This window comes from Microcebus murinus, chromosome 3 (genome assembly GCF_040939455.1).
Source record: "Microcebus murinus isolate Inina chromosome 3, M.murinus_Inina_mat1.0, whole genome shotgun sequence".
NCBI classification, from domain to species: domain Eukaryota; kingdom Metazoa; phylum Chordata; class Mammalia; order Primates; family Cheirogaleidae; genus Microcebus; species Microcebus murinus.
The window spans coordinates 99,851,944-99,877,421 of NC_134106.1; the positions used below are offsets into that span (position 1 = coordinate 99,851,944).

Below are 25,478 nucleotides of genomic sequence, written 5' to 3' on the forward strand. Positions count from 1 at the left end.
GCCTCGGCCTCCCAGAGTGCTAGGATTACAGGCGTGAGCCACTGCGCCCGGCCTATTTTGCTAATCTTAATATTAAAAGCTCTTTATTAGTAAAAATGTTAAGGGTAATGATTATATAAACAATACTAATCTATTCACAAAAAAATGTTAAGTGCATGAAAATAAAAGAGTAGAAGTATATAAAAATTTGTAAAGTTCATGGTAGATTATATATAAATCTTTCATTTTTATCACCTTGTATTTTTCAGGTTTTCAGTAATTGGTGCTTCCCCCCCAATATAAATGTAAACAACTTTTGAAAAGGATTGGCAATTTCTTTTTAAATGCTAGTCAGGAGTTTTTCTAAAGTACCTCTGGGTTTTTAATGTAAAGTTGTCACAGATAATAAATGAAAGTGAGATGAAGAAACATTTTATACACTGCAAGTGACATTTAGACAAAAGAATACCTTCAATCTAATTTACACTTACTTTGTTTAAAAGCATGGTAGACATTCAGCAGTGTCAGATGATCTCCATCTATGTGGGCAAATCTCATCTTGGCCTCATCTGCGGCTTTCTTGGCCTCCGTGGGGCGAACAAAACACTGTGGGACTAAACAAGGTTGGTATGGGCCCAACACAAACGCCCATATCGATGAGTCACGCATTCACAGATAGAGGAACAAGGCCTAGCTAGGTCAGTTCACAGAGCATAGGGCAGGGCAGGATGGCCTCCAACTGCATCTTGGACTGTTTACTACCTTGATTAGGTACATCAACACCTAACCACATCTGTAAGACAAGAGGGTTTCAAAGCTACAGAGTACCTGATTATTTTAACTAGATCTAAAAGTAGGCATCAAAACAGCTATTCTGAAGGCCATCAAGATACTAGAAAGCTCAACTTATTTCAAAAAACCAGTGCTGATAGCTCTACCAGTAACCAGAATTATGGTGTCAATAGCCTTTTAGCTAATTCTAATTTTCCAAAAGGCCATACATAGTGAATCCACTGAATGGCTGTGAAAATTAGGAAGCTGTACTTACCCACTGCAGAACTAAAATCAACTGTGCAACCAGTCTACTGCCACATTTCTATTAGAATCTTCCCTAATACTATGGTTATTACCAACTGGTGGGTATCACTATTAGCACCGGTGAGCAGAAGCATATGTAAACATAAAAATATCAAGTCTTGGGTTTTGATGATAGCAGTAGTGGTGGAAGGTTAACCGCCTTTTAATCAAGGAATTCAAAAAGGCTGTGATACTCAGCCTATTGTTCCAACATTTTAATAAAATTAGTAAATAAAGTCCCAATTTTTTAAAAAAAACTTACGTGAATCAAAACCTCAATATAAAAGCAAATGCCGATACTTTAAAAGGTGACAATTAGTCTGAAACAATCATTTCAAGGGTCATCGAAATATTTAACTACAGTTATTTGTTAGAGCCTCAATATTAATTCACATAAAACTGTAAGTTGTTACAAAGCGTATACTACATTTTTTGAAATACAACTTTCCTTAATTTACTTTAGCAATTCCATAGTCATAATAGTAGTATGAAATAAAAATACTTAACAGCTTGGGACTTTTTCAACACATTTTTAAAGCTCTTAAAAACCTTGTCAATGAAAAAAATCATAAATTATCAGTTCAGATAGAAGATAATGGGAATAATTGACAACGAGATCAAATACAGTATTAAATTACTCTTTCCCACACAGTTTCCCCTTTAAAAAGATGCCAAAATAGCCAAACAAAGACAACAAAACATGATCACAGTAAATATTAAAAGTCTTGCTTAATGTAACTGAAGCAAGGTAATTTATGAAAGTACAGAAACTTCTCATAGCTGTGCACGTTAATGTGAACTAGCCACCAGAGTTAAGTAGGAATGAATAAGGCCCCTGGGTTTGCACTGTTTATATCAGGACCTCAAAACGCCAGAAACTATTTAAATGGCAAACAAAGCATTACAAGCTCAGCAAACTGTTTTTATTCCATGACTTCTTTCTTATCCATTATTTCAACTTTTCCCATAAATGGACTGTTTAAAAACTACTGCACATAAATGCTTATTTTTCTTGATTTGCTGAAGATGACCACCAGCAAAAGCCTATGTTTTGCATAACTCCTACTACAGATAAGACTGAGATGTAGCTGGAAGATTTCAACTGCACCACAGTGACAAATTTTTTAAAGGGCTAATCCTCTAAACTCAAACAATGGTAATCATATAGTATGTCTGATTAGACAATCTAAAGAGATATAAACAGGGCAGATAACAGATAAGTGAATACACAGAGAATCTGTTAACACCTGCCCCACTTTCTCTAAAAACTAAACTCTCAGGAGAAGACAACTGGGAGAATCTAACAAAACACATAAGAAAGGCAGACAACAACCTACCACCACCTCCGCAAATGAGACTACAATTTAATTTAAATAATTCGATACTGCCCTGCCCATCTGCTCTGAGTCTGATCAGTCATAACTCTGCAAGAAAACATTTTAGCTAGTTCTTACATAAAAACTTCACACCATTAGAATATACCATACATCTAAACTAAGCCATAATTTTATACTTAAATATTTTTTCAACTTATCCTTTAATTCCATGGAAGATTTTGAATTATTTGCAGCATTAAAAGTAACTAAGACCAATAAACCACTCTGTGATTAGAAGTTAGTTCTCCCCAGTCCTGAAATTAGTAGCATAGAATACTAATTGTCAGTAAAAACTTGTTTTTCTATTTTTAGCTATAAGAATCATTAATTTGTTTGTTAACGATATTTCTACTCCTTTGGGAAAATCTATTTCCAAGTTACTATTCATTTGTGGATTAAATTTTACTACTACTAAAAATAGCACTATATCCTCAACCTAATGTTCCAATTTTACACAATTAGGAATTTTATCTATTAGGTATGTTTCTTTTACCAAGTGTTTCTGCTGATGTAAAAGAATAACATTACCAGATTAGTTTTAAAGCCTGAAAGTACATATTACTGCTTCTATTTATTTGATGCTAAGTTTGAAATTTATGTTTGATTGCCACAGGAATACATATTTATACATGTAGATAGATATGGCTCAACTTAAATGTAAAGTTTAAGTCTGCCACAGGCTCACTTAGTGCCAAGTACTAGAACAAAATTCTTCTTCTACTTTCAATGATAAACCGCAAAGATAGTACTGATGGACCTACCAAAGAATTCAGTAACACTTGCGTTCAAACTTATTCTCAATGTAATTTTTATTTGCACTCAAGAGAGCCAATGTTTTACTATGTTTTGTGCACAATGACTTACTTTAATTTGTAAATATTATGTCATTATGAAGCTATTTACAAGGTATTTAGGAAACAAAATGAGTTCCTTAAAACGATCTATATAATCCACTACCATACTAAATATTAAAAAACAAAAACAAAAGTGAAGTCCACCCAAACTTTGAAGAGCTGGGCTTTTGTTAGTTCCTTTCCCTCTATTACCTGACAACATAGCAGTAATAGATAGGACCTCATTAGAACAGTTGTAGTCACAACTTGCAATAACCATTTTAGCGAGCTGTGGATCTAGAGGAAACTCCGCCATCATGGATCCCAATTCAGTAAGATCTCCATCATCATTTAAAGCAGCCAGATAATTCAAAAGTTCTAGAGCTCTCATCAGAGTTTCAGGAGCTAGGGGAAAAAGGCAATCTATTAGACAAGTTGCCTTAAGCAAGCAAAAATGTGACAAAGTACTATCATAAGCAATCTCATTTGTCATTCTACAGTGGACCAAACACAAATTGTCATCAAATTCAATTATACAGATCTAGCAAACAATGAATCATACAAAATTGCAAGATTTTCTTGTACGTAAAACTGTTTTCTTTCTAAATATTTTAAGTAATTGCTAATTCATCAATGTGCTTATCAAACTATTTTCCCCAAAGAAAAATCAGAAGGTTTATTCTCACATTTTCATGCCCAGAAGACAATTCAATTAAATTGAACACCTAGAATAAATTCTGAAGGAAAAAAACCCTTATTTGCTCATATAATTCTCATCCTTTTTAGGTTTAATGCTGTAAGATCACTTATCTTGATGCATACTAGAAGAAAAGGGCAAAACGTATTTAATTACATAAATTGAACAGGATGCAGATATATAGTTAAGAGTCCATTTTGTTTAAAAGACCTGACAAAATGTGCTATCTTAAGTCCTACCTGGTGGATCCATAAAATCGAAATGCACCAAATCATCAATACCAAGTTTCTTCAACTGTAACACAACCGATCCTAAATTAGAACGCAAAATCTCAGGATAGGTGTTATCCTAGCAAAAAACAAAAACATTTGTTTGTTGTTAAACATTGCTCAATCACTGTGCTCCAGAAAATAAAACATACCTGTTCCCTGCCTCTTTAGGTATTTACTTTGGCATTATTTCTATAACACTGTCTGAGGAGAGAAAAACACTTATGGGCTACAGAAATCAGAAACTTTTCTCCAACAATCTTTAAAGTATTCAAAGCATTTGCTGCTGTCCACCCCAACTCAGAACGGTTAAAAAAAAAAAAAAAGGCTGTGCACTAGTAGTCCCCCTTATCCAAGGTTCCAATTACCCACCATCAACACCTGAAAATATGAGATTAAAAGTACCAGAAAATAAACAATGTATAAGTTTTATATTGTACACCGTTCTGAGTAGTGTGATGAAATCTCACTCGGTCCCACCCAATCCAGCCCAGAATGGACATTAAACTCACTATCATGGTACCTCAGTGCTTGTGTTCAAGTAACCCTCGTTTTTTTAGTAATTGCCCTAAAGTGCAAGAGTGGCGATGCTGCCAATTCACATACGCCAAGGAGAAGCCTTAAAGTACATCCTTTAAGTGAAAAGGTGAAAAGCTCTCCATTTAACAAGGGGCAGGGGATCACACACTGCCATTACTATGATCTACAGTAAGAATGTATCTTCAGTGAAACTGCGAAAATGGAAAAAGAAATATATGCATAGTATATGTGAAGCTCTGTACTATCTGAGGTTTCAGGCTGGGAGTCTTGGAACGCATCCCTCTGTGGATAAGGGGGGAGGTACTGTTTTGGTAGATTATACCAAATCTCACTCAGAAAAACAACTAAGGAACTTTGGTCTTTAAAAGGGAAGATAAAGTAAATGAAGCAATTTTCTTCTGGTAACAATTCAACCTAAACTTCCAAACACACAGGAAAAATATAGTAATACCCCTTACCTGCATTTCTGTTTTATAAGCTTTCTCTGTGTAAAGTCTGAAGCATTTCCCAGGTCTGGTACGTCCAGCTCGACCAGCCCTTTGTTGAGCTGAAGCTTTACTAATAGCTGTCACCAAAAGGGACTCAACCCTGATTCGAGGATTATATACCTATTGCAATGGAAATAACGCAAAAGTATTTCTTCAGTTAAACACAAAACTGTGATCCAGAGGTACCCAAAGCCCACAGTAAATCCTAAAATAAACAAAGTAGTATTGATGAACACCATAAATCATGTTGCCACAATAATAGATAATTCATCACCCCAAACCTTAAGTTTCTACACTTCACCATTGTGAAAGATTCAAGCTAACATGAAAAACTTCTTATCCAACACACAGATGACTTACATAATCTTTACTACTCCTAGTTTAAAATAATTTCTGTTCTATCAGTTTACCTTATACCTTGCTTTTTATATGCTGGTAGTGAAGGATTTTGCCTGAAAAGAAACCTGCAATTTCAACACCTGATGTTCAGAGTGGACATCAAGAAAAACACTTTGAACTTAGTCCCAAAGAAGTCAGTAATGTATTTTCTGTTTAAAAGGAAAATTTTCCATCAATAACATGATATACCTACAAGATATTGTCAATTCACCCAAAAGATGTTTGAAAAATAAATTAGACTATTTACTGAGTAGCCATTTCATTGGTCAAAAATGTTTGGTTGTCAGCACTGCTAAAACAGAGGAGTAACACAGTACCTTTTTTCAAATAGTGTGCCCAGTACATAGAACTCTAATGTTGGATAAGTGACTGGTCTGCAGAGATGACAATCCTACTCTTTTATTACTTCACCTATAGTCCTTAAATGAACATACAAGCCAAAACATCCCCTACTACAACATTGAAACAAAGAAACCAAAGCAATCCTAAATGGGAGGGGGGAAAAAAGCCATTAGGACTAAACATAAAATACTGCCTTAATTTCTGAACACAAAGGGCTCCTATGGCAGAAATCTGAAAATGAAAAAGAAAATAGAAAAATATTTGTGAAATGTAAATTTTAGCCATTAAATAAATGGGTAGTAAGTACCATGGAGCTAACACTGATTTATAAGGTATTCAACTAACACACTAAAACACATACCTTTTGTTTTGCAAATCCAGGATCAATCACAAACACTACACCATCTATCGTCAAAGATGTCTCTGCAATGTTAGTTGACACAACTACCTGTTAAGAAATACAGTATACAAGTTACGTTACACATTAAGTAAAACTAACATGACAGTAAGTTTAGCTATTAACTTTCACTAACACAAGGAATTTCAAACCAGTAAATAAACTACTTCCCTTCCCAACAAAGCTATTACTCCAGGTTATCACTCAATCACATTACATGGTGATTATGCAATAAAAAAATAGCATCAAAATAAAAACATTGATAAAGCTACACAACATACTTTATAGAATGTCTCACTGATAAAACATTCCTTATAATTAATATCCAAACTTCCACACGTGTATTTTCAATTTTTTCAAGCAATGTTTATTAAGGAAAACTTCATATTTATATCACTGAAACTCAATTCACCATTTTCCAGAAATGCCCCAGGGAAAAAAACTCAAGGTACAATCCAGTAAGAACTGATAAATCATCACAATCAAATGTAAACGTGTTGGTAAGTGTACAGTCTCAAAGGGAGACTGTTACTGTACACAAGCAACTGTTAGGAACCATACACTGAACAAAGTTTAAAGCATTTAAATACTGATATGTATGCCGGCTTATTTTTATATGTGCACATTTAACCATGTTAGATATGTTTTAGGAAATTGGTTAAGGACCTGGAAATGAGATGTTACATATAATTTTTTCCTTTTAAAATGATGGAAATGGGTATTCCTCATTTGCATTTTTACCCAGAACATCTGATTTTCAGGAACAGATTACTAACATTAAGTTGGAGATGTCTGTGTATGTAAGCAGTTGACATAGAAAATGAATCAGATAAACAGTCTGGGCTTACAGCTTTTACAGTTTGTAAGGGAAGGTTAGGCATGGATAGAAAGGGTAAATGATACCAAAAATTCACTGTGAGATTTTAAAAAGGGTTTACTTCCACAGTGAAGACAAGGCTTTACTAAGAAAACAGCATTTAGAATAGTCCTTGAGGGTAAAGTAAGATCTACTCACAAGAGAGAAGGAAAGAGCATTAGCATTAGAAAATTCAACTTAAACAGCATATATGGGCTAGAACATCTATGGGCACATATAAGGAGTTATATTTATTCCTATTGTTTTATTTTTTTAAAGCATTTTATTTCATAAATAAAATGACGTAAATAATTCATCGGCTTTTGTTCCATTAGCTGTTTTATTTAAAATAATATTAACATTTTCATTTTCTGACTTCACACCTACTCAGGAGACCTCCCAAGATATTGGCAGGAAACCTTGGAGGTTTAAAAACTTACTAGGAATCTAATAATAGGGTATTTCAGAATCACTTACATGTCAAAAATCAAAATATTTCATTTTTTTATTGGTCATGTGAAAAGGCAGAACTAGCAAAGGGATAAGAAACCACAGGTGGTTTGATGCTGCTGCTGAAATTCTACAGGACATTTAGATAACACATACAATCAATAAAAAGAACTGAAGCAAACATAAATGGGGTATATAAAAGTTGACAGGTAGACTTGAGTAAGTATAACCTGAGATTAATATTCTTCTAGAAAGTCAGTTTTTTATAGTGGAAGGATCAATGAATTCAGGGGTAGGTGGAAGAACCAGGAGTCAAATCTGAGTAGCTAGGTAACTGTGGCAAGGTTTTAATACCTCCAAGCTTCAATTTTCTTTTACAACTCTTATTACTTAGTTAACACAGAGCTGTAGGGAATAAAACGGATATGGAAATGTCTTATAAACTATAGAGAAACAATTACATACTAGTAATTATTTAAGAGGTCTTCTGGTTTTCTGGGGTGAAAATCATGGCTCTGAATGTATGTAGGACCGTAGAGAAAATTACCCTCATTTATTCTTAAAGTTATTTTGGAAAAAATAATGTCCTATTTCTTCTAGAACAAAATACAAGCCGTGCGATAAAATTTCTTGAAGCGATCAACTCTTTAAAGAGATATCTAAAAAGTTACTTTTTCTCCAAAAAATTATTTCATTTGTGTACACATTTTGTTTGGGAGTGTGCATGAGACAAATTCTATCACACTTATAAAGAAGTGGATGTGTGATTCTACAAGTGTTTAAAAATCAAATGATTGTGCCACCTGGGCACATCTGATGTCATTAGTGATGAGTGTATTGCAGCTAAAAGTCAACTCCCAAAATATAAGTGTTAAATGAGTCCTCAGAGAAGCTAGAAGTTTTAGGGTTTTCCCAAGGACTAAAAACAGCTAAGGGGAAATAAACGTACACACGTACATAATGCAAACAAATAAATGAGATGATAAAAGTTGCCCTGGAACCCCAGCAGCTAAGTGAGGCAAGCCCTAAGCATGTAAATGGCACACCATTCAAGAGACAAAATGATCTTGAATTTGCTAAGGGACATACATATGAGCAGTAGGAATCGATTTAACTGTTACAAGCTTTCTAGACTGTAACTTTGCAATAAGTATTTAAAGAGCCTTAAAAAGCATTCAAACTTCACTAAGTAACTATTTCAGGTAAATATTCCTAATTATAGAAAATAAACGATATGGTGAAAACTTTGGCATCACTGCCAAGATGTGCTAAGAGTAAACTTCCCCCTTGATAACCTGCCTTCCAAGGGGACCCACTATGATTTACTCCAATAATTTCACTCCAAAGGAATAGAACTCAGAGTATCTGAGTTGCCCTATTTGAACACTGTTTGGACACAATAATGCACTCAGATTAAACCAGTCTGGATTTTTAGTCCCCGGGGAACTCTGGGGGAGAGGTGTTTACAATTCAAGGACATTAACTTATTTGCCTATAAACAATCCAGCAGCACCAAACTGGCTATCTTCATTAAGACTGTGGATCATTAAGTCTCTTTAAAACTACAGAATCATCTCAAGGGCCATTTCTCTTTTTTATCGAGCAAATATGCTCTGAACCACATTAATCAGCAAACTGTAGGATAAGCAACAGAAAAACCAGCTATTTGCATGGATAAAATTAATGAAAACTTAATTATTTTAAATCAAATAATCACTGCTGGACTTTAGTAACACCCAATCTATAAAACAGCAATTATAAGTCATAGTCAAAAGATGTATGGGAGAGTTTTACTGAAGAATAAACTTTAATGCATACAAAGAACTACTACAGCTTTTAGCTTAATCAAATACTTCAAAAAACTTCAGAAATTATTAGAGCAGATGAAAATATCTACCCTCATAAATACATGTGTTGCATTATGAACCTTTCTTGCTTGTTAAAAATTTGAAATAGTTCACCATTAGTGCTATTATCTGTATACATAAAAAGAAGATAGTAACTATTTATAAAATGAATGCTACTTAAGTATACAAATGCACATAAACCATAACCTTACATACAATCTACATTATAAAACTTTCACACTAAAAAGTTTTCATTTTACCACAATCAAGTTGAAAAATCTTTTTGCATCAATTAATGGAATGAGTGAGATAACAAATACAATACTGCCTTACAAAAGGTACTCAAATATAAAGTTACACAGAATTACAACTTGATGGAATTTAAAATATTGTATTAAATATTCTATTTGTTCAATAACTTCAAATATTTTTATATGTCTGCTCTATGCTATTATCCTTATACCAGGTACAAAGTAACTAATTTAACAAAAGTTAAATCAAATCATATTTTGTTTTTCACAATCAGAATCAGAGAGTAGATCTCTGTTTTTATTTAATTTTAATTAATTGTCATTATTGTGTGTGACAGAACTTTTGAATGAAAGCTCTACTCGAGTGCCTGGTGTGGTGTTTAGTTAGTGGCACTTAGGTCCTTTATTTTGTACAGGTAAACAGAATATTATAAAAGAGAAAAGCATTTATGTGCTGTTATGGGTAAAAAACAGAAATAAAAAACATTAAAAAAAAAATACAAAACAGCAATTGAATAGCAGTGCTTCCTGTTCTAGTGCCTAACCATTTTCCCTCACATATCCTTAATTCTCCCGCCATCTCTTTCCCCACAATGCCACCAGTCCTTTCTTCTTGCTAAACTGGGCCTGCCAGTTATCTCTTAGTGTCAGCTGACATCTCCATCTCAGACCAGACAGCTGCCCTGCTCATCAATAAATATATATGACTTGCTATGCAGGTCCTCCTCTATCAGCTACTCTTGAATGAAAAATTTCAATTTGTGCTTAAACATGCTAGATCTTACAGTGTTATTCCTCATAATGAGAATGATGACCCAAGTGCCAAGGAAGTCTTCCCTCACTCCCTCGGATCGTCCGTCCAGGGAGGCTCTTCTCACCCTTTAAGATGATGTTGATACATGGCAAGAGATAACATGATTTTCCAGCAAGAGGTCCAATAACAACTGAATGAAACACCATCAATGAATGGAAAAGCATCATTGTGGCCCTCAGTTGAGTTAAAAAAACGCAGGATCACTTCCCAGAGTGAGATCACATTAGCTGTGACCATCGCTGTATACCCAGCCACTGCTGAGTCATTCTTTCAATAAGACAAAATTCTCCTCTGCATCCTTAGGATTTATAACACAAAAAGCATACAACCACTATGACAACAAAAAACCTAATTCTACTCCACAGGCTTAAGTTATAGATAATACAAAATGTATCAAGTGTTGAAATGGCACCAGACTGAACCTACATATCCAATACATTAATAATAAAGAGAGCAAAGAACTCAGATGTGTAACTACAGTAAGTATGGGCCCACATCTCTCAATGTAACTCAATGCAATGAGAAGTACCCAAAAAGACAAACACAGCATATTTGCTGTATGCCAATTTCACTCAATGGTATACAAACAAGCACAACATTCTAAAAATAAAACAAATGCAGAAATACAAAGTTCACATGATTTCAGGACATTGATAATTCAGTCCTTTAAAGAGGATGCATTAACTCCTCTTTATTATAGAAATGTTTAAGAAATACATACATCTGTTGATGTAGAATCGACCTTAAAAGTCCAAAGAGAAAAAGTACTTTCAAAGTCAACTTCAAAATTATATACTAAAAGTATCATTTAAAAACATCACATTTTCTCTGCAAAGTCCATACTACAAAGTAACACGAAAAATGTTTTACAATGATCTAGAGAAGTACTATGGCAAAAAAAAAAATTGAAAGTTCAACACAATGAAGCTATGATTACACTATTTTTTAAAGTCAAATGTAATACATTTGATGATCTATGAAAAACTCTTCAGAAGCTGATGTTTTTCCCTATTAAGCTCCTATTAACTTATATTCCAACAGGCTGGTATGCATATCCATTCCATAAATTCTCTCAATGTGAAAAACATATTCAGTTCATTTAAGTTTTATACAGCCATGTAAAAAAAATAATTGGCCATGAGATAGTTAAATGTTTCTTTGTAATTTTTCAGTAATCATCAAAAAATATTAGCAAAAAGATTGGAAAAAATTAACAAAAGAAGTTGTGAGCCCTGAATAGATATAAGAAAGCAACAGATTCCGATTTTGACTAACAAGTAAATTATAAATGAGTAAAACTTTACATAAGACTTTTTTCTATACCAATAAACTGAAAAAATTTATAGTAGCTACCATGAGATAGCATGTTAGTTAGTACCTCATATACATTAAGCTTAATCCTTAATAATCATCTACCAACCAAGGTGATGAAAGTAATAAATCACATCCAGTTTAAAAAATAAAAAACACTGGGTTCAGAGATTAAGAATCTTACCAAAATTAACATGTTTCTATTATCTAACCTAACAAATAGCCAGGCTTAAAAGTCAAATTGACTCCATTGTTCTAGGGGTTTTCAAATCTTTTAATAAAACAGTACTATCTTATTTTCAAACAATCTGTTAGAACTCCAAAATCTTAAAAAATAAAGGCCTAGCTTCTCTATTTCAAACTGGTGCTCATCTCTCTTCCCATTCCTCCAACAAAGTGCCTCAGAGATAGGGCTGGAATAACCTTGTGCCCTTCCCTGTAACTGGGCACACATCTGTACCAAAAGGATCCAGACCAAGGTCCTGCCTTCAAGGAATCCATATATTTATGCAGTGTGATTAGTGCTACTGTTATTAAAGGTCTACAGAGTCAATATTCCACACCTACAGACATGACATTTGGTTAAGTCTTAAAGAAAATTCTAGGCAGAAGGCCAAGGCACTGAAGGAAGAAGTGCCTGCTTTCTGCCAAATGATTTAATGGGAGAAAGACAGCACTTGGGCAAAGTGTCCATCCCCCTTTTCTAAACCCACCCTAACTGACCTTACATTTGCTGTTGAGGACTGCCAAGGTGAGGAAATGCAGTACACATTCGTACTCTAGGACCAAGCATATGTAGAACCCCACCTCAACACATCTTTTTATCACTTTTAAAATGCAGATGATTTTGTTATATATAATCCAGATCACAATTGCCCAAAACACAGTCCTTTACAATTAAATATAATTTGGTATTTCAAAAGAACAATTCTTTCAATATTAATGAAATGTTTATAAAAAACCTTTCTAATGTTACCTTTCTTCCAATTGCTCCATTCTGTTTTTTTGGAGGCGGAGGCTCAAAAATACGCTGTTGCTGCTGAGGTGGAAGTGTAGAATACAATGGAATGATTTTAATGTCACCAACTTCAGGGCCCAAATCATCAACTTCACGTTTTATTCTCTTACAGGCTTCGTCAATTTCCTACAAAATAAAATTTTGAGTCTAAAAACAAAACAAACACTGAAACATTTTATTTTTGTCATAATCCTAGTTCTACGTAGCTTACCTTTTGTATACAATCTGCTTTCATTTCATGGATACCCTATTTTCAATTTAGTAACCAAAACAAATTTAGTTAACTTCAACTGGATTTCCATAACAATCCAAGAAGTTTGATTTTTGTATTCGAATGAATATGCAACTGCCTTATTTGCATTCTAGACCCCCTTCCCCCTTTTCTTATAGTCAGATTTCCTAATTAATTCTCAACAAATTATACTAAAATTGAAATTTCTCACCCAGGAATATTTAACTGCACTCATGACCTTTTCAATTTTCACAATCTAAAAGAAATTGATGTGCCAGACATTTTAAATAAGCCAATTAGGCTTTAATGTCACGTATCACTAATGCAATTATATGGGAGATTTGCTTCATTGTGCTTAATGAGAACAAACACCTTTACAGTATCAACATAGATATTTAAGAACTAGGCTAAACCAAATACCTTAAAAGCAGCTTCAAAAATTTTCCTACCATAGAAAAGTATTCACATGCTGCCTAACAACAGAGATATGTTTTTAGGTGATTTTGTTATTGTGCAAACATCAGAATACTTATACAAACCTACATGGTATAGCCCATTATACACTTAGGCTATGGTATAGCCTATTGCTCCTAGGCTATAATCCTGTACAACAAGTTCCTGTACTGAATATCGCAGGCCATTGTAACATAGTAGTTATTTGTGTATCTAAACAGAAAATATGCAGTAAAAATATGGAATAAAAGGTAAAAATCTGTACACCTACATAGGGCACTTTGCCATGCATGGAGATTGCAGCACTGGAAATTGCTCTGTGTCAGTCAGTGAGTAGTGAGTGAATATGAACACCTAGGACACTCTGTACTCTACTGTAGACTTCATAGGCTACACTACATCTACAAAAAAATGTATTTTTCTTTCTTTGATGTAACTTTTTTACTTTATAAATTGAATTTTTTAACTGTTTAGCTCTTTTGTAATAACATTTAGCTTAAAACATAAACACATAAAACTGTACAAAAACATTTTTCTTTATATACTTATTCCATAAGTATCTTCCTATTATTAAATTTTTCTTTACTTCTTATTCTTTCTTGTTAAAAGTTAAGACACACACACTACCCTAGGCCTACATAGGGTCAGGATCATCAACATCACTCTCTACCACCTCCATACCTTGTCCCACTAGAAGGTCTCCATGCAGCTGTCATCTCTCATAATAACAAGACCTTCTTTTGGAATACCTGCCTGAAGCTGTTTCACAATTAACTTTTTTTTAGTAAGTGGGAAGATACTCTAAAACAGGCGTCCTCAAACTACGGCCTGTGGGCCACATGTGGCCTGCCAGGTGTTTTTGCCACTGCTGCCTGTCCTACTTAGCAGCCAACTCGTCCTGGGCCCACAGTGTACATGTGTGGAATGTTTCATACTCTCCAACAGTCTGAGGGACAATGAACTGGTCCCCTGTTTAAAAAGTTTGAGGACCCCTGCTCTAAAATAACAAAAGATAGTATACTAAAGTAATATTATCATTTATTATCATTATCAAGCATTATGTAGCATACATAATTATATGTGCTATACAGTACTTTTCACAACTGGCAGAAAAGTAGGTTTGTTCACACCAGCATCAATACAAATGGGTGAGTAATGTGTGGGCCCTCTGATGTAACAAGGCTACATTTAGTTCAATTATAATTATGAAACCATGGCACTTTTGCCACCATATATGCAGTCTGTCAAATGACCAAAACGCCATTATGCAGCACATGACCATATTCCAATGCATTTGCATTCAAATCAAAGTTTAAAGGGAGAAAACATAATATGGGGGGGGGTGGAATTTTTAGAGTGGGAAAGAGATTTAAAAATGAGGAGAGGGAGCATGGCCGGCAAATGTGCTCTAAATTTAACTGAAGCATTAGTTCAACTAAACCCAAAAATATGTCAAACAGCTTGTTATAATATACACTAGGCAGCCTACCCAATGAACGACCCAATCAGAAGCTATCCTCATTAACAAATTACCTTTTGTTCAAAAGACAGAATGATACAAATGGGGTGGACGAAATTTTAGGTAAATTTATTCTACATTTTTAGTATATCAAATTAATTTTCATTTAAGTGATTTTAAATCAAATCACAATTTTGTTTCCATGTTAAACACCAAGTTCTTAAATACAGTAAGAATAAAAAAATTATTTCCACCTATTCTGATTATCAGTTTTCTTTAATAAATGTCTTGAAAATTGTGACACAGAAAACTGCTAACAAGGATCTGACTTTAATAGTTTCCCCTCCTGAGATCAAGTTCCTAAAAGAAAAGGAAAGTAGAATGCTATTCATCAAAAGAAAAAATATAGCAAATGAAACAAATATTTTTAGAAAAAAAAAAAATCACTTTGAAATGCTGCATCTAGATTAGAATGCCCCCTGCTGGCATGCAAATACAAAATTAAGAGTTCTCCAAATTAAAAAAAAAAAATCATATATATATACAAAACTAAATTACCAACATCCAGAGTATCTACAACTTTGTTAATTTTACCATATAAACAAGTGGCAAATATATGATCAAAAGTCACGAAGTATCCAGATTTCACATACTAAAAAATTAAGTACCCAAATCATATATCTGCTTTATGATTCTAGTATTATTTTAAGATGAAAATTCCAGCTTTAATGAAGGGACTAGACTACCAATCTGCTAACCATGCATGGAGATAAAATAAACTGACAACTGCATGGGATATAAAGGCATCTCTAAAGTATGGAAGAAAAATCCCATACAATGTGTTTATATATAAACAAGGTTCTAAACACAATTTCAAAACTCTGCAATAAAAATTGCCCCCTGAAGTTTACCAAACTTGCATAGAGTCAACATTAAAAGTTCAGAATGTCACAAAACTCACCTATATTAATCAGAATAGAAACACAAACAGGTAGAGAAAGAAACGGAAGGTTCACTTTCCATGCAGCAGTCATGTGCTTAGTCATCAGCAATACTAAGACAGAAGTTCTGGAATTTCTGATTTGAGGAAAGACTTTTAGCTCCCAAAGCATCAACATATGTTACTATATTAATTTGGACTTTACCTATGAACTCACTGAATGTTGAAAAAAATATTTTATTAAATAAAACTAAAGATAAAAGAATTTGTTGCCTAAGGAACAAAAGGTTTCAGCATCCTCAAGTACCTATTTTTAAAACAACTGATACTTCAATTATAATCACTCTTACCTAATTCAGTAGAGTAGCTTCCCTAAAAACGATTAGGCAACACTTAATTTTAAATATTAGGTCCAGATATTATGCATTAAAATAACTTAAAAACATTCTAGAATTCAAATCTTTCTCAACCTTTCACCAAGTTAAACCAGTCTCTCCCCTTCCCAAATTAACTGCAATGACTACAGAAGCAATATTGTGTAAACAGTTCACAACTACCATAGCCCTTTATTACATGAATGACATACACTCCAGCACACATTTGTAAACCATGTTGTTTACTTCCTCCTTTCCCAAGCTATGTCATTCAGTTGCCAAAATATGAATTGCAAAAAGTTTTATCAGCCAGGTGAGGTGGCTCGTCCCTACAATCCTCTGGGAGGACAAGGAGGGAGGATTGCTTGAGCTCAGGAGTTCAAGACCAGCCTGAGCAAAAGTAAGACCCCGTCTCTACTAAAAATAGAAAAAATTAGCCAGGCATTGTGGCGCATGCCTACAGTCTCAACTACTTGGGAGGCTGAGGATCACTTGAGCCCATGAGTTTTAGGTTGTTGTGACCTAGGCCTAGGCCGACACCAGGGCACTCTAGCCTGAATGACAGAGTGAGACTCTGTCTCAAAAAAAAAAAAAAAAAAAAAAAAAAAAAAAAAACCACAAAACTTGTCTCAGAGGAAAAACCTTTCAGGTCCTTACCATGAAGCCAACCACCTGATATTTCTGACAGAATTCCAATTTGCTTGGGTCATCTGAGTATGCTAACAATTTTAAATGATCATTAAGGAAATGAAAATATACTATGCAGTTTGGAAGAAGTGAAAAACCATAGAGATCAGACACAAGAGGACAAAATGAGCATCTCAACAGCCTCAATACTGCATCACAGTATAAACGTCATTTACATGCCATCAGAAAAGCATTTGGTGCTCTTGCTTACAAAATATATGAAAATTCTTCCATTTGAAATGGATAAAAAGGAAGACAATTACCAAGAGAGGGTAACTTTCTTTAAGTGGAAAAACAAATTCGCTACACATCTTATTTTCCCAAAGAACAAGTATGTTTCTCTACTGGGAATAATTTTGCACCCCCTGAGGGGACATTTGGCAATGTCTGCTAACACCTTTGGTTATCACAACCAGGGAAAGGAGTGTCAGTGCATCTAATGGGTAAAAGCTAGGGAGTCTGATCAATGTCCTATAATGCACAGTGTCCCTCACCACACAGAATTAGCTAGCCCACGGGGTAAATAGCACTGGGGTTGAGAAACCCTGCTCTATAAGAAAGAAAACCATGGCCAATGTGGCAAATCATTAGGACAATATCAAAGAAATCCAAGGATAGAAAAAATTATTTGATGCTTACAATATTAATTCAATAGCATTTGCTCAAATATCATGTACCAAGCACCCCTATAGAATCTAACACAAAGAGTTCGCATTCTAGTGTAGGGAGGCAGTTACATAGCATTGCTTTGATATCTGAGAGAGACCAGAGCAATTTCCAACAACACTGTTTAGGGTGTAATCAATGTATTACAGGCATCATATTGGCCAAAATACTCCTCTAAAACAGTGACCCTTAAAATAAAGGAAATATAAAAATGGCCCAAGGAGCTTGCTGAAGATATAGATTTCTATATTTCACTCCCAAATTTTGCCAGTTTCACCAAGTCAGGTAACAGAGGTAAAAAATTGCCTTGTTTTAACAAATTCTCTTCTCTCAGGCCAGCAATATACTGACCACACTTGGGGAAAAATATTCCAGAGCAGTAGTCAACCTTTCATTGTAAAGGATGCCAAAACATTTTAAAAGCTTTGTACTCATATACCATCCCTGTTGCATACATTTCCAGCATTACAGAAAGTTCTCTGCTCTAGAATCTTGCCATTCAACCCTTGAGGAGCACCAGCATTATCAAGATGTTTATTAGAAATGCAGAATCTCAGGCCACATCATCATGACCTAATGAACCAAAATCCGAAAGTTTTCTTTCTTTCTTTTTTTTTGAGACAGTCTTCCAGACCTCTCAAAGGATGAGAGACTACAATTGCTAAATCTTGAAATTCTAAAAGCATTTAACATTCTTAGGATAACGATCTATAACACAAACACTAGGGGTCTAAAAAGGTATTCCTAGAGTATATAGATAAAAGAGCTTATATATTTTATATATTAATATAATCGGGTTGAAGAAAACTATTGAGATAAGAAAAATATGGTTACTATATGCCAAATTCTTAAGTTTAAAGTTTCTGCATAATGGAAATAATATGCCAAAGGCTAAATAATGAAGCAAATAATGACAATACCTCTTGACCAGTTAAGAAAAGTAGAAGATCTCCCTCTTCCTCTTCACACATATGAATTTGGATCACTGTTCGAATTGCTGCTTCAAGATAATCCCTCTCTGGTTCTGGAGTGTAAAAGATCTCAACAGGATGTGTACGCCCAGGAATAGTTAAGAGGGGACAGTTATCAAAGTAAATCTGGAATTTTCCTGCATCTAGTGTAGCACTCATAACTATAACCTGAAAGAAAACAACAAATTAGTTGAAGCTGTCTGATTTCTTACATGGTCTTAAGTATAGCAATATATGTATCAATTAGAAAGACACCTATGAAATAAAAACAAAAAAATACAGAAAGGCTCAGCTACACAAAGTGACTTACATTAAAGTATATTATGTAGTATGATTACTGCTATATTCATTAAAACAACTTTACATATAGAGAAAAATGAGAAAATGCAAAAAAACAAAACTCTGTAGACCAGATATAAATTTTCTCCCTTCTTCCAAATCATCTTAAATGAGCATGACTTTTGAGAAGTTCTTAAAATAAATGTCATTCTATATTGTAGAAACTCACAGCTACAAAATGTTGTCAAGTACAGGGCTGCTAACCAAGTAGTCACCTTCCCTCTATGTAAAATAGTATATTACATAACCCATTAAAAATTTACTTAAATAGAAGATTCCTCCATAAAACATTTTACTAGAGTTCTTAATTTCTACTACTGGGTTTCTCCCTAAAAGCTCATAAAGTTTAATTAAGTAATGATAGCACATATAAAATTCATTAAATTTTAAAGCATAAATTTAATTTTTATAAGCAAAAACATGCTCACACCTTAGTTTTTAAAAAAAGATCCAGAATCTTTCTGCCCAGTACAGAATCCTTCTATAACACACATACCAACAAGGGATGAGGCTACATTCTAATGAATGGTATATACACACACATACACCGAAGCAAAAAGGAGAACATTTCATAAACTTTGGGGAATAAAAATGTCAGGAAATAGTTTTAAACCCTAAAAACCAAGACACTAGTGCAAGCAATCGCATTTCCAAGGTGCTGCTTGTCCTGGGTAGAGTTTTTCCCATTCTCCAGCATTATGAGTTATGTAAAGTGGTTGTGCTGGGATAAGGACATGGATCTGAGGAACAAAGATTAGATCTAGATCCTAAAAGAAGACTTCTGTACTTAATGAAGGGGAGGGTGAGTGGCACAGTTACAAAATATGTTACTGCATTATAAAAGAACTGGGTGAGTTAAAAATTGAGATTTGGCTTAAAAATACATCACTAAAAAGTGGGAGAAATATAAGCCCAAAATGAAGATATAGCAAAGTAGATTAGAAATGAAATTACTTCACCTTTAAATCTGATCTCTGTCTTACAACTTCCTTCAAAACACCCATGAGAATATCTGTAGCCAGTGTCCTTTCATGAGCCTCATCAAGAATTATTACACCATAACGCTCCAGGAGGGGATCATTCATAGCTTCACGAAGTAACATCCCATCAGTCATATACCTATATATATACAAAGAACATGTCGGTCAAGGTACATTTAAAACTAAACTTCATATCATAAAAATGAAATGCAAACACATTAGGTAAGTCAAAAATAAACTTCTGCCACAAACGAATGTGCTATTGGTTCATGATCAATCACAAATTTAAGCCTCAAGAAAATTTTCTAAGAGTATATAATCAAACAAGATATACATCACAAGTATAATTCTGAAATGTACTGAGAAAACAAGATATTCCTGATTATCGAATATTAATGATCACACGGTTTCATAAAAAAACCAAAGCAAAATCTGTCATTTAAATAAATTTAATAAAAATTTTTAAACATAAAAACATTCAGCCTGTAAAACAAAACTAATAAACGATCTTCAGTTGCCTCAAGACATCACATTACTAAAATGTTACCTCATGCAAATGTATATTTTAAAAAGCCTTAACAACTCCTTACTTAATAAGCTAACAACAGGTTCATGGTTCAAAAGGGCTGACAGAACATGAGTCTACCATCCTCCTCTCTCTGGCAATGAAATGACCCTAAAGAAGCACAAAAGAAATTCATTCATAAAGGCAAAGGGACTGAGGGCAGCATCAACAGTACAGAAATGCTGAATGTATAAATGGAAGATGAAAGGCAAAATGATATCAGATTCATCAATAAACCAAAAAGAGAGGGAAACCAGGCTTAGGGATGGCTCAAAAGAATGCAGCTAATATGGAATCCAGCCATCACAGGAGAGGTACCATGCAGACTCAGATAAAAATGGAAGCAATCAGATCAAAGGTGGTTTGCAGAACACTGTATGGGTCAGCCATTTCTTGTCTATTCCACTGTGGTTGCTGCTGTCACTAATACAAAACAACTCACCTCAGTTTGGCACCTGGACAAAACACAATATGCCCTTAACTGCTGAAGTCATAGCTCATTCAGTTAAATAAAAACCCATGATTTTATTTACAGATTTAAGTGGTACAAAAATCCGAAGTCATCATTTATAACCACCATTTTGGCTCTTTTCATGATTAGTCTAAGCTAGTTTTTCATGGACCAACTTGGTATTTTTAGCTAATGCCATCTGTTGGAGCATTAAGTTCAACAAATTGATAGTACACAACAGAAAGAAATGAATCCTTCTCTTTATTTCACCTAACTTAATTCTAAATTTAATAAACTTTTGATAAACAAACCCATCTTTATTCATGCATATACTTTGCTGCTTCTTCCATGGTCATATTTAAAAAAATAACCTATCACATTTCTGGGATTAACAACAGCATTAGTCACAAGATAATTTTTTGTAAGAACATGAAAGAAAAAACACTGCCAATTAAATTATGACGCAATTCCTTAACCATAGTTCAGCACTGTGCCATCAGTGACACAAGCCTCTAGCGGCTTTGATATTTCTTTCATCTGTCTGAGGACATTTGGCAATTTTACCTGCCTTCAGATATATAGGACATGAGATATGCAATCCTCTTGAACATTATCTCAGTAGCAACTCTAGTACAGTTTCATTAAATAGGGCTGTTTATTGTTTTGCAAGGTAAAAATATGGATTGGTTATTCTTCCAACATTTGCTCAAATACTACCAAATTTACCCCCTGCTGCTCCATATTCCAGCCTTTCTGGATACTCAATAACTATTAATTTCAACATGAAATCCTAGTGTAATATTTTTGAAGGCATTTTAATTAGTAAATAAACTCAGTATTTTTAGTCCCAACAACTCACATTACTATTTAAAGTAACAGTGAATATAGCTAGATAAAGTTGAAGCACTCACGGCAAACAATAATCATTAACCTGCCACCAATTACAAGACTGCCAGAATCTAAGATACATTTCAACTGCAGACATTATAAACACGGAAAAAAGTCACATAACTGACAAAATATCAGATTTTAATTTGAAAACTTCTTAAACTCGTTTAAAAAGACACTCTCAGGCCGGGTGCGGTGGCTCACACCTGTAATCTTAGCACTCTGGGAGGCCGAGGCAGGTGGATCGTTTGAGCTCAGGAGTTTGAGACCAGCCTGAGCAAGAGCAAGACTCCATCTCTACTCAAAATAGAAAGAAATTAGCTGGACAACTAAAAATATACATAGAAAAAAATCAGCCAGGCATGTTGGCACATGCCTGCAGTCCCAGCTACTTGGGAGGCTGAGGCAGAAGAAGCGTTTAAGCCCAGGACTTTGAGGTTCCTGTGAGCTATGCTGACACCATGACATTCTAGCCTGGGCAATAGAGTGAGACTCACTCTGTCTCATTCACATACATACATAAATAGACATTCTCTTTATTTTGATCTTTTCCCTCCTCCCATTCCTCCAGCTTTAAACACCCACAACAATATGGAGCAGGGCTGACCAAACAATGATTCTTTTTAATTTTTCTATGGAGAAATGTCACAGATGGCAGATTACAAATATTATTAATAATTAATGGAATTGTTATTTTCAAGCTTTATCAACTATGTATATTGCAAGTACTAAGTTAAATGGTCAACTAAACTCAAACCTTCTGCCTTCCAGAGAATTCCTAATGGTTTCAATGTTAATTTGATCATCCCCTAGTGATCCAATTCCATGAGATGCTAGTTAATTATTTCCTGCATCACCAGTTAATACAGGAAGCTTGCTATCTGTACAATAAAGAATTTTGAGAAAAATGACATTTTAAAAGTTAGAAGGTTTCAAGATAAAAATCTGTTTCTTTTCCAGTGAAGAAAACTTGAGTAATTAACACTTAACTTTTCCAGATTCTAAAAATCAGTTAAACAGCTTACTAAGACTATATACGGATTCCCAACCCTAGGTCCCTCTACACTAACATACTCTCAACAAAGTTCCAGATAAAATACACTGTGTTCACATACATAGCAAAAAGGTTTCCCAAGAAGAATATGCCTAAGTCCTCACCTCTAGTGCCTATGAATGTGAAGTTATTTGGAAATAGCACCTTTGTAGATGTAATTAAGTTAAAAAATTTCAGATGAGATCATCCTGGATTTAGCCTGGGCCTATATCCACTGACCAAGGGTCCTTACAACATGAAAAGACAGGGAAATTTGGAACACAAAAGACACACGGGGAGAAAACTATGTGATGATGCAGGCTGGAGTTATAAAACTACAAGCCAAGAAATGCCAAGGACTACCAGCCACACCAGAAGCTAGCAGAATCATGAAGTAATCTTCCCTCAGAGCCTCCAGAAAAAACCATCCCTGCCAACATACTGATTTTGAACTTCTGGCCTCCAAAACTGTAAGAGAATAAATTTCTGTTAATTTTAAGCCACTTAAAAAAAAAATAGTAGTAGTTGATGATTTGCTATACTGCTAAGATGTATGAAATCCTTTACTGGAAAAAAAAAAAAAAAAGTAACGACACAGAACACAGAAAAGGCAAACTGTGGGTATGATGATCCTATAAAAAACCATACTCCATTTCCCTTTACATAGGGAAATGGAGTATGTACATTCTCTTAGTTACAATGAAATATTTATCCAACCCAAAGAGTAGATCACAAGAATAAGAAGCTGCAATAATAAAACTATTACATAATTCTGAAGTTTCAATAATGAATTAGTAAACACAGATGCCACATATTAGCCAAAGTCTACATTTTACTAGGTACCCCATTATCTACAGTGTTCTTCCGACTGTTTTGAGGAACAGACTCACTTAAAAAGTCATTAGCATCACCTGGGAACTGATTAGAAATACAAAACTTGGGCTTCATTCCAGATCTACTTAATCAGAATTTTGAAGGCGAAGCATAGCAATCTGTGCTCTAACAAGTTTTCAAGTGATTCTGATATCCGCTAAAGTTTCCAATGCACTAGTCTAAATTAATCAAACTAAACAACAGCTAGATTAAGCAAAGCAAATACCAATGTAGAAAAAACATTTTTGGGAGTAAGTCAAAAATAGTACAGGTTTCTAATAGTGACTGTTTAATCAATAAAAAAAATAAAATAAGCCAAAATCCTAATGTGCTAGATAATATCAACCTAGCTTAAATATTTCTTGCAATAGGCACATCCAGATGGCATAGTAAAACTTCAAGCCATACACCAACTCTGATCCCAGCCAGATGACATCACCAATTCTAATACCATAGCATGGCAAAACATTATATCCTGCAAATACATTCTGTATTTATATTTTTATGTATATTCATAACTTTTAAAAACATCTCACATTTTCTGGTTGAAAAAAATCCCCAGGTAAAAACTTTTTCTAAAATGAAGACCATAAATTTAAAAAAATTTTAATAATAAACAATATATTTAAGTTATTCCTAACATTAATGCACATCAATGACTAATGCTCCACTTGAGTGATGAAAAAACTGTCTATGTAAAGCAATCCCAATAATTTAGTGTCATATTTGGTGCAGGGGAATAGGGAAATGGTGACAGGAACTCCCTAAATTCCTACCTCAAACCTTATGATGCTACCCTGCAAATTCCAGCTTGATCAAAAAAAATTTTAAAGCCATTAATAGTGAAATACACGGATTAAATTATTTAAGACCATTTGGGGCAGGGCATGATGCAAAACAGACATCGTAAAAGTAGTTAATTCAATTCCTGTGCAAAACAAATGACAAACTGGGCAAAAATTGCAACTTATATCCAAAGTGCAAATTTTCTTAAGAACTACAAATCAGTAAGAAAAAAGCCAACCACAAAGAGATGGAGAAAGAATACAAACAGATGTACAATTTCATCAATTCTATATGCTATATATTTTGTCAAATTTAACTTCTCTGAAATCGAGATGCATTTTTAAATAACACCTGACAAATGGCTGTCAACCACGTAGCAATCCTAGAAAAAAGTACCAGTTTCAGATCCCAAAAAGACACACAATGGCTAACGAATATATATAAAGATGCTTAATTTCATACAAAATAAATGCAAATTAAAGCCATAAAGAGATTCTATTTTTCACATAAAAGACCAACAAATATTAAAAAGTTTTATAATGCCACATTGGCAAGGGTACGGAAACAGGCGCTCATCTCTCATTTCTTACTGATGGGAGTAGATAAAATCTCCATGGAGGGCAATCTGGCAAAAGCTGATAAAATTCAAGCACACCCTTTGACCCAACCAATTTCACTTTTAAGGAATTCATTTCACAGATGTACATGTGTGAAAAAGTGTGTGTACAAGACTGAAAGAAGATATTGAGGACAGCAACCATTTTTAATAGCAAAACTATAAATTTTGTATATCTATCAATAGGATTAGTCAAACTAGGGTACAATCATAAATGCATT

The 25,478-nt window shown here is 34.2% G+C and overlaps 1 protein-coding gene across 1 annotated transcript in view; it reads right to left on the bottom strand.

Annotated features, from left to right (window-relative positions):
* The window catches only part of DHX15 (DEAH-box helicase 15), a 61,028-nt gene that overhangs the window by 12,706 nt on the left and 22,844 nt on the right, over positions 1–25,478 (bottom strand). The window contains exons 4-11 of the mRNA XM_012737478.2: positions 20,025–20,184; positions 18,676–18,894; positions 12,903–13,070; positions 6,362–6,448; positions 5,230–5,379; positions 4,202–4,310; positions 3,479–3,670; positions 471–593 (exon numbers count right to left, since the gene is read on the bottom strand). Coding sequence (XP_012592932.1) covers positions 471–593; positions 3,479–3,670; positions 4,202–4,310; positions 5,230–5,379; positions 6,362–6,448; positions 12,903–13,070; positions 18,676–18,894; positions 20,025–20,184 — 1,208 coding nt within the window. The remainder of the gene's footprint in view (positions 1–470; positions 594–3,478; positions 3,671–4,201; positions 4,311–5,229; positions 5,380–6,361; positions 6,449–12,902; positions 13,071–18,675; positions 18,895–20,024; positions 20,185–25,478) is intronic.